This window comes from Melanostigma gelatinosum (genome assembly GCF_949748355.1).
Source record: "Melanostigma gelatinosum genome assembly, chromosome: 11".
NCBI classification, from domain to species: Eukaryota; Metazoa; Chordata; class Actinopteri; order Perciformes; family Zoarcidae; genus Melanostigma; species Melanostigma gelatinosum.
The window spans coordinates 23,065,726-23,078,037 of NC_136644.1; the positions used below are offsets into that span (position 1 = coordinate 23,065,726).

Below are 12,312 nucleotides of genomic sequence, written 5' to 3' on the forward strand. Positions count from 1 at the left end.
TTGATACGGTCATGAATCTTCCATCTTTAATATCTTCCAGGAGAACAAACCGTATCTCCAGCATGAGTTATGAAGAGTTATGAGCCAAGTCGGACTTTCATGATCGCACTCGTAAACTGTTAGTCTCCCTTAAGAGACACAAAGTGTCGCGCTCATTGGGTACCAAAGGCAGACTTTACTTTGTAGCTTTCAGGCCACCAAAAATATTTTACAACTACTGTATTTGACTTAAAACTTTGCTTTATATACATTTTACCTACGGTAATAAAAACAGTCAGACATACAGCGCTCATCTTTCACTAAAAGAAGTCTGGAAGTGGACTGGAGGATATGTTGAGTGCAGGTCATTCTCCTCGCTTGACCTCCATCAGGCACAAACCAGGACAGCCATGAGCACTAGGGAAGACAAGGTTTCAGAAATAATGAAATCTGGTTGCAGATTTTCCTCAGACGGTCGGAGTCCTCACCTGGTGTCTCCGAGCAGCACGACCACGGACAAGGTGCCTTCTGGGAGAGAGCTGAAGAGCTTCCCCAGGCGGCGGTCCAACTTCCCCAGGCGGCGGTCCATTTCCTGGTTACAAAGGAGTCTTCATTGCATGCGTTCAATAAATCATTAACTGTACAAGTCTGAAGGTCAAATCAGAAATGTACTAATTATTTTTATTTAATCTGGATTAACAAACACGGGTTAATCCTGGTCAGCCTGAGGCGGAGCCGTCTTTGTTATGCATCGTTATCACGAGATAACTAAATAATCAACTTGTGATCTCAAGACAACGGCCTTAAAAAAAAGAAATAATCGCAAGCAGGCCGGTTCTCCGCTTCCGTAGATTCTAAATCTGGAAAACATCGACTCCTGAACGGCACAAGACTCCGTGGACTGTGACGCTAAAGCGTTTCCCAAAACAGCTGTCGTCTTGGGTTGTCAGCGATGTAGGAATAAGCATACAGGACTGTAGCTACACCAGCACCACCAGTGTGATGGACGAAACCGTTCTTCTTCATACCCTTTCTTCTAACGGGGCAAAACAGAATAAACTAATCGAACTTTGGCACCAGAGAAAACGCCCGTCCAACCTGTGCTTTGTCACTGGAGTGTGTTCGCATGCTGACAAGACATGTTGTGTCTGTGTGACAACCAGCTGGATGTGGATGCACCCTTTGTCTTCACCTGAGAACTGGTGCGCCCGTGGGTCCTCTCCTCGCCTTCTGCCGCTTCGCTGCCGGTATGCACCGCGCCGACCCACGAGGGTAAGTGCGGCGGAGTCAGGGAAGGACAGACGAGGTAGTTCTCCTTCCGGAGATCCTCAGAGAAGCGGAGGGCCACGTGTTTATCCGCTGAGCTCTCAAACTCTGTCAACCGGAGACACTGTTAGAGACGCACGGACACTTTGTTTGAACGGTACGACAAGTACCGGTGGAGTACTTTTTACTCACTTATGTATGCATGTCTTGGACGTTTGGCAGGCAGGACGACGCTCTCCACCGAACCAAAGCGACCGAATGTCTCTGTGATCGTCTCCTCGGACAGTTGAGACTCTCTGGTGCCGTTTACTTTAGAAGCGGCACCCGCACATTCTGCATCTGACGCGCGTCCGTTGACCCGTGCAGGAACGCGTAGGTCTTCAGCCATACTGGGGTTCAACTGAACGGCGTACAGGCGACTGGTGTTGAGACTGTCGCACATCAAAGCATCAAGAGTCAGATCCAGGTCCAGCATCGACTCGTAAACAGGCCTCTTGACCTAGGAAAGGCGCACGCAAGCAAACAGTTCTGCAAACATTTCTGGAGTAACTTCCACTGTAAAGTAAAAGGAATAAGTGACAGAAGGAAAAAGGGGGAAGAGAGTTACCTTGATGGACTGTCCCTGCATATTAAGTCCATTCAATGCTTTTAGAGCGAGCACAGCTCCCTCCAGCAGCTCAAACTCTACCTCTGCCTGAACCTGGAGACCAAACATTGTCAGAAAATACAGGCACGATTAATAAAACAGCTTTTAAAGCTCTACTTTAAGAGGAACTGAAGCGGTCATTTCCACCGCATCCTCAGAGGTATTCAGTTGTACATCAGCGACAGCAACACCGTCAATTAAATGTAAATCGTAAATGTAGGTGAGATGTACCCTGACAGTTGTGGTCAACATTTTGATATTTCGAACCGATCCACAGCAGTGAAACAGCCGCCTCACTTCCCTCTCGGAGAAACCAGCGGGGAACGGCCCGGCTAACACGACGCACATATCCCGAAGGTTCGCACGCACCTGCAGGACGGACGCACGCGTTAAGCAGCACATTGAAACAGCACTTTAACTTTGACGCGTCATGGTGTGAATAGACGCCCTCACCCTCTGGTGCTGCTGCTCCTGGTGAGCGCGGCACCTCTTCAGATGGTCCGACAACTGGAGCACCGAGAGGAAGGAACACTTGGTCCGTCTGCTGAAGGAGGCCAACACCTGAAGGAGGCGAGATTTAGTAACAGAGGTGGAGAAAGGGAGGAGTTGGTTAGAAAGACACAGGACATCCAGTGAGTGAGAGGGGAAAAAGGAGGCAAATGCAGCAAACCATACTCGCATATTCACCTATAATCCAATTCATCACAAACAAAGTCCTCTCTTGAAACAAAAAGGGCAACTTCATTCATCTTTCCTCTCTTTGTCAGTGTTGGTTGTTAAATTAGGCAGAAATGCCACGAAAGATTTTTCATCAAAACCAGATACCTGATGATATTCATCACCAAACGGAGACAGGGATCCTAATACCTAACGAACGGTTAACCATCAAACTCTTTATAAGGACTTGTATGCACCACAAAGGGAAAGATTTCATATTTTGGGTAAAAAGCTTAATTTAGTGTGTTTGATCCGGTGAAAGGTCAGACGGCTCCACAGTCAACACTTCTCATGTCTCACCTGTTTGTCAGAGCTGTGCCACTGCTGATTGGACAGATCCAGGGCGAGGTGCGAACGCTTTCCAAAGTAGGCGACTGACCGGCCGAGAGTCTGTAATTTGTCCGCAAACCTGCGCGAGAAAATAAAGATTCACAGGAAGGCGTTAAACATCCTAAACCATTTCCTTTGTTGTTGGACAATTAAAGCCTAGACATGAGTAGAAAATGTTAAAAAGCCTGTTTGAGTTAAAGGGATCGGTACATTCTGGGTGTGTAAAATGTTGGCTCAGCATGGAGGACAAACCCAGAGGAAAGACACGGTTTGGTGAGGACATGGTCTGAGTAACTGTGGTCAGATGTAAAGAAGACAAAGAGGTTTACAGACAGCATAACATTTAGTACCTGAGACTTGGTTTGGGAGCAGGTTCACAGTCAGCGGACTCCTCCACTATCTTGTATCGCCACAGCTTCTCCAGGTGAAGCTCTACAACCTGAGAGTGAGTATATAGAGAAGATAAGATATCAACTGTGTGTGTGTGAGAGAGAGTGTGTGTGTGAGTGTGTGTGAGAGAGTGTGTTACCTGACGAGGTCCTGTTTTGATAAAATACTGAGCCAGCTCCAGGGCTGCTACAGCATCCTCAGTGGGATTATGACCCTTGTTCCCTTCAGTTTGTATTTGCCTCCTGGAACACAAGTGGGAAATCTAATTACAAACACTGGTGGGGGGAGAGCGAGAGAGAGAGAGAGAGAGAGAGAGAGAGAGAACTTACTGCAGCACGATGTCTGCCAGGACCTTCAGTTTAAACCTTTGTCCAAATTCTCTCCTGTACAGCAGCGAGGTGTCGATTACATGCTGGTGGATCAGCTGCAGGCAGGACACAAACAATACAGGTCAAAACTTTACAGAACAAATGGATCTGCTTTTGAAGAGAGACTCTCCAAAAATAGTCTGATACCCATGAATAATATAAATAAATACATTCATATAAACAAAGAGAAAAATATACATATATTTATTTTTTAGGTGAAAAGTCAAAATGTTTGGAAGCCACTGGTTTAATCTTTAACAATGTATCCAATTCATAAGTCCAGATGAAGTGATGAGAGGTGCATGGAACTCAAAATTATACTTAAGTCAACGCAAACAGCGATACGAGCCGTTACACGTCGTAAAGACGTAAACAAAGGCTGCCTTCACATTCACGACACATTGAGACATACAACTAAAATATTGTGTTACTCAGAATTGAACTTTATCCTGATAATTCCATTGACGCGAGCAGGAATTAAAATGTCAGTTTTAACTCACTTTCAGAGCCATGAGGTCGTTGTTTACCGAATGTCCCACCAGAACCGCGTCGCTCGGCAACAACTGCCTGAGCTTCACTTGAACATCACGCAGCGTCGTTGTGATTGGTCGCAGCATCGCTGCGGTTATACCAGAGAACCTATCAGAGCGCACACAGCAACAAACATGTCTTTTAGCGTTTTAACACAGTGATTGATGGTGGTTATCTAAAAAACACACCTGTGTGTGTGTGTGTGTGTGTGTGTACCTGGTGAGGTAGTCGAGTATTCGGTTCTGAGGTTTCACCAGATCGTCCAGCAAACAGTTCCCATCACTGTCCACCAGAGAGACGCGAGCCAACTCGTTCCCTCTGTCTGTTTGACACTGAAGCACAACATGCGCACACGGACAATACATGATATGTAATACATATAATATTAGGTACAGTGTGATTTTATTTCCACAGTTAAGTCATGGTTTTGCGTCTAAGTGATGTAGCTCATTCTGTCAGGGGGCAAAATTCTACCAAATTAAAGCATTCTGTCAATTTGAAAAAGGACAACTGATTCGATGAATAATTCCTCCATGACAACATATTTATTGTACATTCTGGCTTGACAGAATGTACAATAAAAGTCTTGAAACTCAAAATAGCACATAAAAAATATATAAATATATATGTATATTTATTAGGGGTGTCACGGTTCACAAAATTCACGGTTCGGTACGATACAGTGGAGCCACGGTTCGGTACAGTAGAAAACTATAAATGCCAGAGAAATGTACTTGATTTTAAAATATATTTATTCATTAAAACTAACATCATGAAGTTATTCTTTGACTTTGAACAATGATGGAACTATACCTGAGTGACCCATCTTCTGGGGTGTCTTCTTAGCAACACATCAGCATAAAAAACAAAAACTGCTCCTTAATGTTATGTAGTATTGTTACTTACATCTTACTTACATCTTGTATTGTTACTTACATCTTGCTTACATCTTGTATTGTTACTTACATCTTGCAAAAGAGATTTTTAATCTCAATGGGACTACCTGGTTAAATAAAGGTTTAAAAAAAATTTTAAATTAAAAAAAAAAAGATTTTCATTCAAACGTATTCGGTTCGTCATGCGTACCGAACCGTGAGCCTCGTACCGAACGGTTCAATACGAATATGCGTACCGTTACACCCCTAATATTTATATAATAATCCAAATTCTACCTGTCTCTTTGTCGCAGCACATGCTGCAGTATTGTATGTTTGAAACTGTAGCACTGTATTCTACAACGTAAAGTGTGAATGGAGCGTATAACTGAGCGCATCCTCTCACCATTTCGCAGTCTAGTCCGTACAGAGGGCTGCCGTCAGTCACGCAGTCAACGCCGTCTGTGCACACAAACTCCTCAAAGCCCGGCATTCCTGGAGACAGAGATGAGGAAAAGAAGGTAGAGACGGTGGAGGCGTGGACGGAGACAGCAGCCAATGGAGAGTGAGGCCACGTCCACGCTAACCCAGCCAAAGTTGAGCTCTTGAAACACACAGAGAGAGAGCGAGAGAGCGAGACTCACCTTTGACGGGGTAGTGTTTCTTGATCATCTCCTCCTGCGGGAGAACATACGCTGTCAGTCCTCTCCTCTGTGTCCCGAACTTGGTGATTACTGGGTGACTGCTTAGTGCTGCAGCAGAGTGTGATAACACACACAAACACAAAATAAAGAACAAGAAACAACCAAACTACAGCTGAGGTATACTATTTCTGACTAAATGCCACTTTAAATGCCCACCTTTGTGCAATGCACTGCTTCCACTGTGACTTTGGGATGGAGCGTCCGATTCCGGGATTTCATCGCTGAAGATTCCTGACGCCAGGTCGGTAGGTGACGGCGTAAAGGTGACCCTCTAAATAACAACGACATGGTCCAGCGTTGACCCGAAGCACTGACACGCATAGCTGACATCATTGTGCATTTACCATGCCGGTTACTCACAGTGGTGTAGCTGGTCCTGAGGTGCCGCAGGGTGAGGTAGTGTTTGTAAAAGTGACTCTGGGTCAGCCCCTCCACGATCACCACGTTCACAGCATTCACCCTCTTCTGATGGTGGAGGCGACACCAGCTAGAAGACACACAGGCGGATGAAGAGACAGAGGACAGAGACTAAGTGGTGTGGCGTTTAAAAGGATTATTTAGATAATCGTTAGAGCACGGGGGACGCAGTAAAAGTGCTTTACAGAGAGTTGTTTTAATGTTACTACCATAAGTCATCACCTGGGTTGTTTAACGCCACATGTTCTCCCCAGAGCGGCATAGTGCAGCAGCTCCGTCAGCTCACTCGCTGTAATTGGTTGTTGAAGGCGGTCGAGCGGCACAGAAATACTCGGCGAGCCCCCAGACGTCTGCGTCGCCTCGCCTTCCTGCTGCACAGTTCTTAACGTCTTGGCCTCCCTGTGCGCTGGTGGGCCGACGCTCCGTCTTTTCCCTCTGCTGCATGTTGCTGCTGCTGATGAAAGCTCACCAGATGTTTCTACCGGGAGGTGAGAACAAAAAGACATCTGAAATGGCATCGTCTCCTGGCTGTCGAAGTTCATGGACGTCTAGGAGTTACACATGTGCATCTTTAAATTCATGTTGTTGTATTTTGGGAAGTAGAACACAGGAGCGCTATGTTTAGCCAACTAGGGCTGTGTGTCAAAGCTCAATACTTGCAAAATGTGTCTTCATTTTGAATATCAATAACTGACAACTAAGCCTCAGGTGCTGTTTACTTATTCTTTGATCAGCTGTATTTTGGAATGTGGTTGCTTTGGTCTAAGACAAAATATAAACACAGAGAAAAGGTTAAGGAGTTTTGAAATTGAAGATTGTCATGCCTTCATTAATGACTAAATATCTATACCATCCTAGCCCCATAATATAGGAAATAACTCAAAACGATTACAGTTTTACTTAAAGTAACTGCAGGTGAACTCCGTGACGAAAGAGAGAAATGATTTGAAGACAAACATGTTTACAGTACAAACCTGAATGTGAAGCAATGGCATAAGTAATGGATTAGTATTGGTATGCCTTTGTGGTACTATTATGAGGGGGGTGCATTTAAAGCATATCCGGTGACTGTATGATGGTGTGTTGTCTTTATTTCCATTGCAACTTTCAGGTAAATGAAGTAAGTTGAAGCTTTTTTTCTGTAGGTTCAAGTGAGTTGATTCCAGTGGAATCTGAGCTTTTACTGCTGTACAAAGCTAGCAAAACTAAAGTGAGAATAAAGAGTAACAGTTAACTTGCACTAGTAGAAACACTCCACACCTCGCTTAGCTAACTGACTTACTTACTTGTTTCAACAATAAATTACACTTATACATTTATAATTTAGGAGTATTTATAAGTTAAGTATACGTGTGAGAATAGTTACCAGAATATAAATGTATACATACCAGATGTTAATGATCCTGAGGGTTCTAAATTCATGTTTTTCTACTACCGGTAGAGGCTAAAAACACATGAGGTGCTGCTGCACGTTACAATTTGTGATAAGTTAACGTTAAAGAACAATGTGCCAGCACTACTTCCGGTTCGAAACTTTAAAAAATAACGAATGAAGCTAGAACTGTAGTCAGGTGTTTTAGTCAGTCAATGTAGCTAAATTGAAGAATGTAAGAGGTTTGAAAAACAACGTAAAACGTTACAAATCACACGGTGACATATAAATATTAACAGCCGTGGTGCTTTATATGTGCTGCAGTATTTCATGCTTTTGTTTTGGTGACTATATGGTAACACCGGAAATACAGTTCGATCAGTTCAGGTTCGATGAACTGTACGATTTTTCTGCGATCGACTATTTGTTTCTGACTAGTCCCAGTTAATCGAGCTCAGACTGATGGATGAACATTTTAAAAAAGCAGCGCGATTTTTGCTGCTTTTTCAAACATATTTTTTGTAAAGTTGATTGCTAGCAAACGTTATGTCTACAAAGAAACTGGCCAAGTAAGTGACCGATTAGAAACATGACTTTGTAACTTAATAGCCTTAAATGTTTTACAACCACGTTAGCCACGTTGTTTACGTGCAGTGCTTGAATGTTGTTGAAATAGTCAGCAGTACTTGCCCCTAAACAGTTTATTCAGTAGATAGTAGTAGTTGTAATAGTAGTAGTAACGTTAGTAGTTTAACGTTACTTCTAACTTCGATCTCTCTTCGATCCCTTCCTGTCTCCACAGAGAACTCGGATTATTGAGGCAGAGGAGTAAATCCTCTAATGAGTCAAAGAAATCACTTTTATCAAGTAAGTATGATTATTTGTATTTATAATATGCATACAGAGTTCATGTACTTGATCCCCTCGTCATTACACTCTATTACACTGTCTGTTTTCTTTCAGATCAGATATTTCCATACCTTATTGTGATTGATTTTGAGTCAACTTGCTGGAGAGAGAAAACCAACTACAGCCAGGAAATTAGTAAGTATCCCTTTATATGTCACATGTGGACCCTTGTTACTTTTCACCCATACTGCTGGTAACGTTTGTCCCTCTTTCCTGCCATGCCAGTTGAGTTTCCTGCTGTTCTGCTGAACACATCCACAGGGGAGGTCGAGTCCGAGTTTCACACTTATGTTCAACCCCAAGAGCACCCCATTCTGTCCGAGTTCTGCACCGAGCTGACCGGCATTACACAGGTGTGTGTGTGTGTGTGTGTGCATAACTACACTGCTACAAATGTACCAATGCACCTTCTGGTGCCGTGCGCTGTAAATAGTTTTGCATCACATCTGACATCTTCTTTGGTTCTCTGTCCTACAGATTCAAGTCGAGGCAGGGATCCCCCTTCAGATCGGCCTTTCTCGGTTCAGCCGCTGGCTGCAAAACCTGCAGCTGGAGATGGGTGTGGTCTTTCCCAACAGGCCACAGAGATCTTCTGCACCTTCACCTTCTCAAAAACTGTGTACTTTCGTCACATGGTCAGGTAAAAGTCAGCTGCTTTGGACTCAGTTAATGAGGATCTTCCCTGCTTTGGAAACAAGAGCACCATTTTTATCTTCTAACGTTACAAATCGTGTACAACAACACTGATTATCTGGCTCCGTCCTGTTGCATGGTGTGATATAAAAAGGCTGCTTTGCCTCAACAATTTATTTTCACCTCATTGGAATTTTGGAAATGAAGTGGATGAATTGAGCTTAAAACACGTTGTTAACTTTAATGTGCCTCCGTCTGCGTTGCGTGTCAGACTGGGATCTCGGAGTTTGTTTGCAGTACGAGTGTAAACGCAAGCAGCTCCATAAGCCTGATGTGCTCAACAGCTGGATCGACCTGAGAAGCACCTACAAGGTAAGTGGAAGCTCACTCTGTTGTCCTTCATGTTTTATCACTCATGCTTATGGCTTTAACGAACAATTGTGTAGTGTACCAGTTATTATTTAGTCTACAACATCAATGACATTTTATAGTTATTGCATATTCCCATTTTAAGTTAGAAGGTAAAGTATTCAATTTGCTTATTTTGTCCGACCACTTGTACAAAAGGTATTCGGTTATGAATGACATGTAACCAAGAAAAGCAGCAAATCTTCACACTTGTGCCGTGATTAACCAATTTTTTGGTATTTTTCAGCTGTTTTACGACAGGAAACCCAAAGGCCTGAACGGGGCACTACAAGATCTGGGAATACTGTTTTCAGGGAGAGAACATTCTGGTACAAAGTTAAAATTTCTTTCGTCAAAATACAGCCACACAGAAAATAGACTCAATCTGAGCCAGCGTGTCTTGTTTTTCCTCCTTCCTCAGGTTTGGATGACTCCCGAAATACAGCTCAGTTGGCAGCGAGGATGATGAGGGATGGGTGTGTGATGAAGATCACCAGGAGCCTGGAGAAGGTGAGTGGCCGTCATCCAGCATTGCAGCCCAACTCCTAAATCCCCCCCCGGCCTCCCTTCTGTCTTCCCAAGCAAAACCCGTTGTGGAGGATGACTATATATGGAGGTCTTTGTGGATGAAGCTCGTTTGATTGAGAAATGTAAAATGTTTTAATTTGTTTTGAAGCTTTCTTATATCAATAAATAAATATATAACTGGACTGTTGCAAATCCTAAACACTGATATTCATGACATTTACTAGCTTTTAGACTTTTAGCTTTTAGTGAACGTGCAGCTTAAAGGGAGAATTTATTTGACTGGTGTTTCAACGAAACCCAGGAATGGATATTTTATGAGTCACTGATTATGTCTCTCATCTTCTTATAGATGCCATTAAAGGTCAAACCCATGTTTGGAAACACAACTGCAGACAACAACAAATCCAACAAAGATAAAGAGGAAAACGCACCGACTACAAACAAACCCTCCTCGTCACCGATTCCTCCAGAATCATGTCGGATTAAATCATGTTCAGAGAACTTTTTAAAGGATTTCGACCCAAAGAGGAACTCAAGTTCTGTACAAATCTGCCAAAGTCTGATCTCACCAAAGACGCTGCTGAATGGTACAACTACGCCACTCTGGGGCTGCAGCAGGAGGTCCGTCAAAGCGGTGGCTGTCGCTAATATCTCCTCTTCAGTTATGGTAAACTGTCCTTCACCACGCGATAACAGCAGCAGCAGCCTTGTTCTGTGTTCGACTACTCTGGGCTGCCTTTCAAATCTGCCTCAGACACACCAGCCGTCCAACACGGGAGCACCGGTAGAAGAGGAAGGTGCGGAACCTTTCGTGGAAACCGAGGACAGGTGTGGTTCATATGACGATGTGGTGTTGGAGGGTGGTGGTGATGATGATGTCATTGGAGAATTTGACGTTGATTATGTGGCGGATTTTGACAGCGGATGCCATGTGTGGGAGAAGCCCGATGGAGCACATTCATCTTGGGATCGGGTTACATTCAGAGACGAAACAAGAGACACAGTGAGCGACGAAGGCAACTTTAAAACTAAGATCATCAGTTGGTCCTCAACGTCTAATCACTTAAATGTAATCAGGCAGCATTCATTGATCCCAGAGCCCAGTACTTATTTTGCTGTGCCTGAAGCTGTTACTCGGGACTCCAAATCAAATCGGCACAAAACAGGACTTAGAACCTCTCTACAAGTACAAGAAAAGCCAGACGGGCCTCATGAAATCCTAAAAACAAACCCATCCTCTCTACTCAGACACAACCTCCTTATCCCAGAAAAGACCTCCACCCCTTACACCTCATTTGTCCGGCCCCAAGCAGTCGTCACAAAGCACCGAGAGACTCCAAAACCTTCCTTCACCATCTTCACCGACCCAGCAAACCCCTCACGTCCCTCCTCGTGTGGCTCTTTCTTCGCCTCCAAGAATGTCCTCCCCTCTCTGTCGACCAGCGTACTCTCCTCGCTCGCCAATCGTTCCTCCATTCCTGTGACAGCGAAGGGAGGGCAGAGGATCACAGCCCCACTGTGTGCTTGCGGGCGTCGTGCAAAGCGGCAGGTCGTATCCAACGGGGGCCCGAACCAGGGACGAGGGTTTTTCTGCTGCCCGCTCCGGCGGTCCGGCAGCGGCGGCGGGATCCAGAAGGGCTGCGAGTTCTTCAAGTGGGAGTCGGCTCTGATGAAGAGCAGTTCAGTGGGCGCTCCTGCTGTCGGGTCTTCTGTCTCACTCTGTCAGATCAACTCCAGTCTGAGTCGTCCACCCCACATGTCCACACTGAGAAAGAGCTGCTAACACAGTGGAGCTGAGAGCATATATGTTCTACCTCACAGAGACTTTGTGACATCATATTGTCATGTTGAACCAATTGTTTGTCAAAAAACGTTATTTTGTTTAACTTGTTTACATATGTTTTGAAAAAGAAAAGTAAAAACGTAATAGCTACGCTGAAGCTGTCATTTTATTGACGTCGTTTTTTCTCAAGTAAATGTATTGATTCCATTTTGGCTTTCATGAAAAATCTATTTTATTACTTTTCCTTATTTCATATCAGGTTGGATTTAGGATGTAAAAGGGAAATGAGCATCAATGAATAATCACAATCAACTATTAGTTCATATGTTTGTGATGCAGTTTCTATTGAAATAATCAAATCAACAAATAATGAACATTGATAATAATTTTCTACGTGTTGTACAGTAAGAATGCTATTTTTGGAAATGTGCTTTCAAATGAAATGTTGAATAAAAT

General features: G+C 43.9%; 2 protein-coding genes across 2 annotated transcripts; one reads left to right on the forward strand and one right to left on the reverse strand.

The window, feature by feature from the left end:
* Nucleotides 1-273: 273 nt before the first annotated feature.
* rexo5 (RNA exonuclease 5) lies at nucleotides 274-6,765 on the reverse strand (the record flags this gene model as incomplete). The annotated part of the gene is made up of 18 exons (XM_079279286.1): nucleotides 274-396; nucleotides 468-571; nucleotides 1,172-1,353; nucleotides 1,438-1,744; nucleotides 1,853-1,945; nucleotides 2,123-2,260; nucleotides 2,345-2,452; nucleotides 2,909-3,017; nucleotides 3,289-3,377; nucleotides 3,468-3,570; nucleotides 3,658-3,752; nucleotides 4,197-4,335; nucleotides 4,444-4,559; nucleotides 5,509-5,597; nucleotides 5,747-5,854; nucleotides 5,963-6,077; nucleotides 6,167-6,293; nucleotides 6,446-6,765. The coding sequence occupies 18 exons, from the start codon at nucleotides 6,763-6,765 to the stop codon at nucleotides 345-347; spliced, it is 2,394 nt and encodes a 797-aa protein (XP_079135412.1). The 3' UTR covers nucleotides 274-344.
* A 1,376-nt stretch (nucleotides 6,766-8,141) lies between these two features.
* eri2 (ERI1 exoribonuclease family member 2) lies at nucleotides 8,142-12,042 on the forward strand (the record flags this gene model as incomplete). Its single annotated transcript, XM_079279360.1, has 9 exons — nucleotides 8,142-8,164; nucleotides 8,398-8,462; nucleotides 8,559-8,639; nucleotides 8,730-8,857; nucleotides 8,982-9,144; nucleotides 9,409-9,509; nucleotides 9,793-9,874; nucleotides 9,967-10,055; nucleotides 10,423-12,042. The coding sequence occupies 9 exons, from the start codon at nucleotides 8,142-8,144 to the stop codon at nucleotides 11,854-11,856; spliced, it is 2,166 nt and encodes a 721-aa protein (XP_079135486.1). The 3' UTR covers nucleotides 11,857-12,042.
* Between the last annotated feature and the right edge of the window lie 270 nt (nucleotides 12,043-12,312).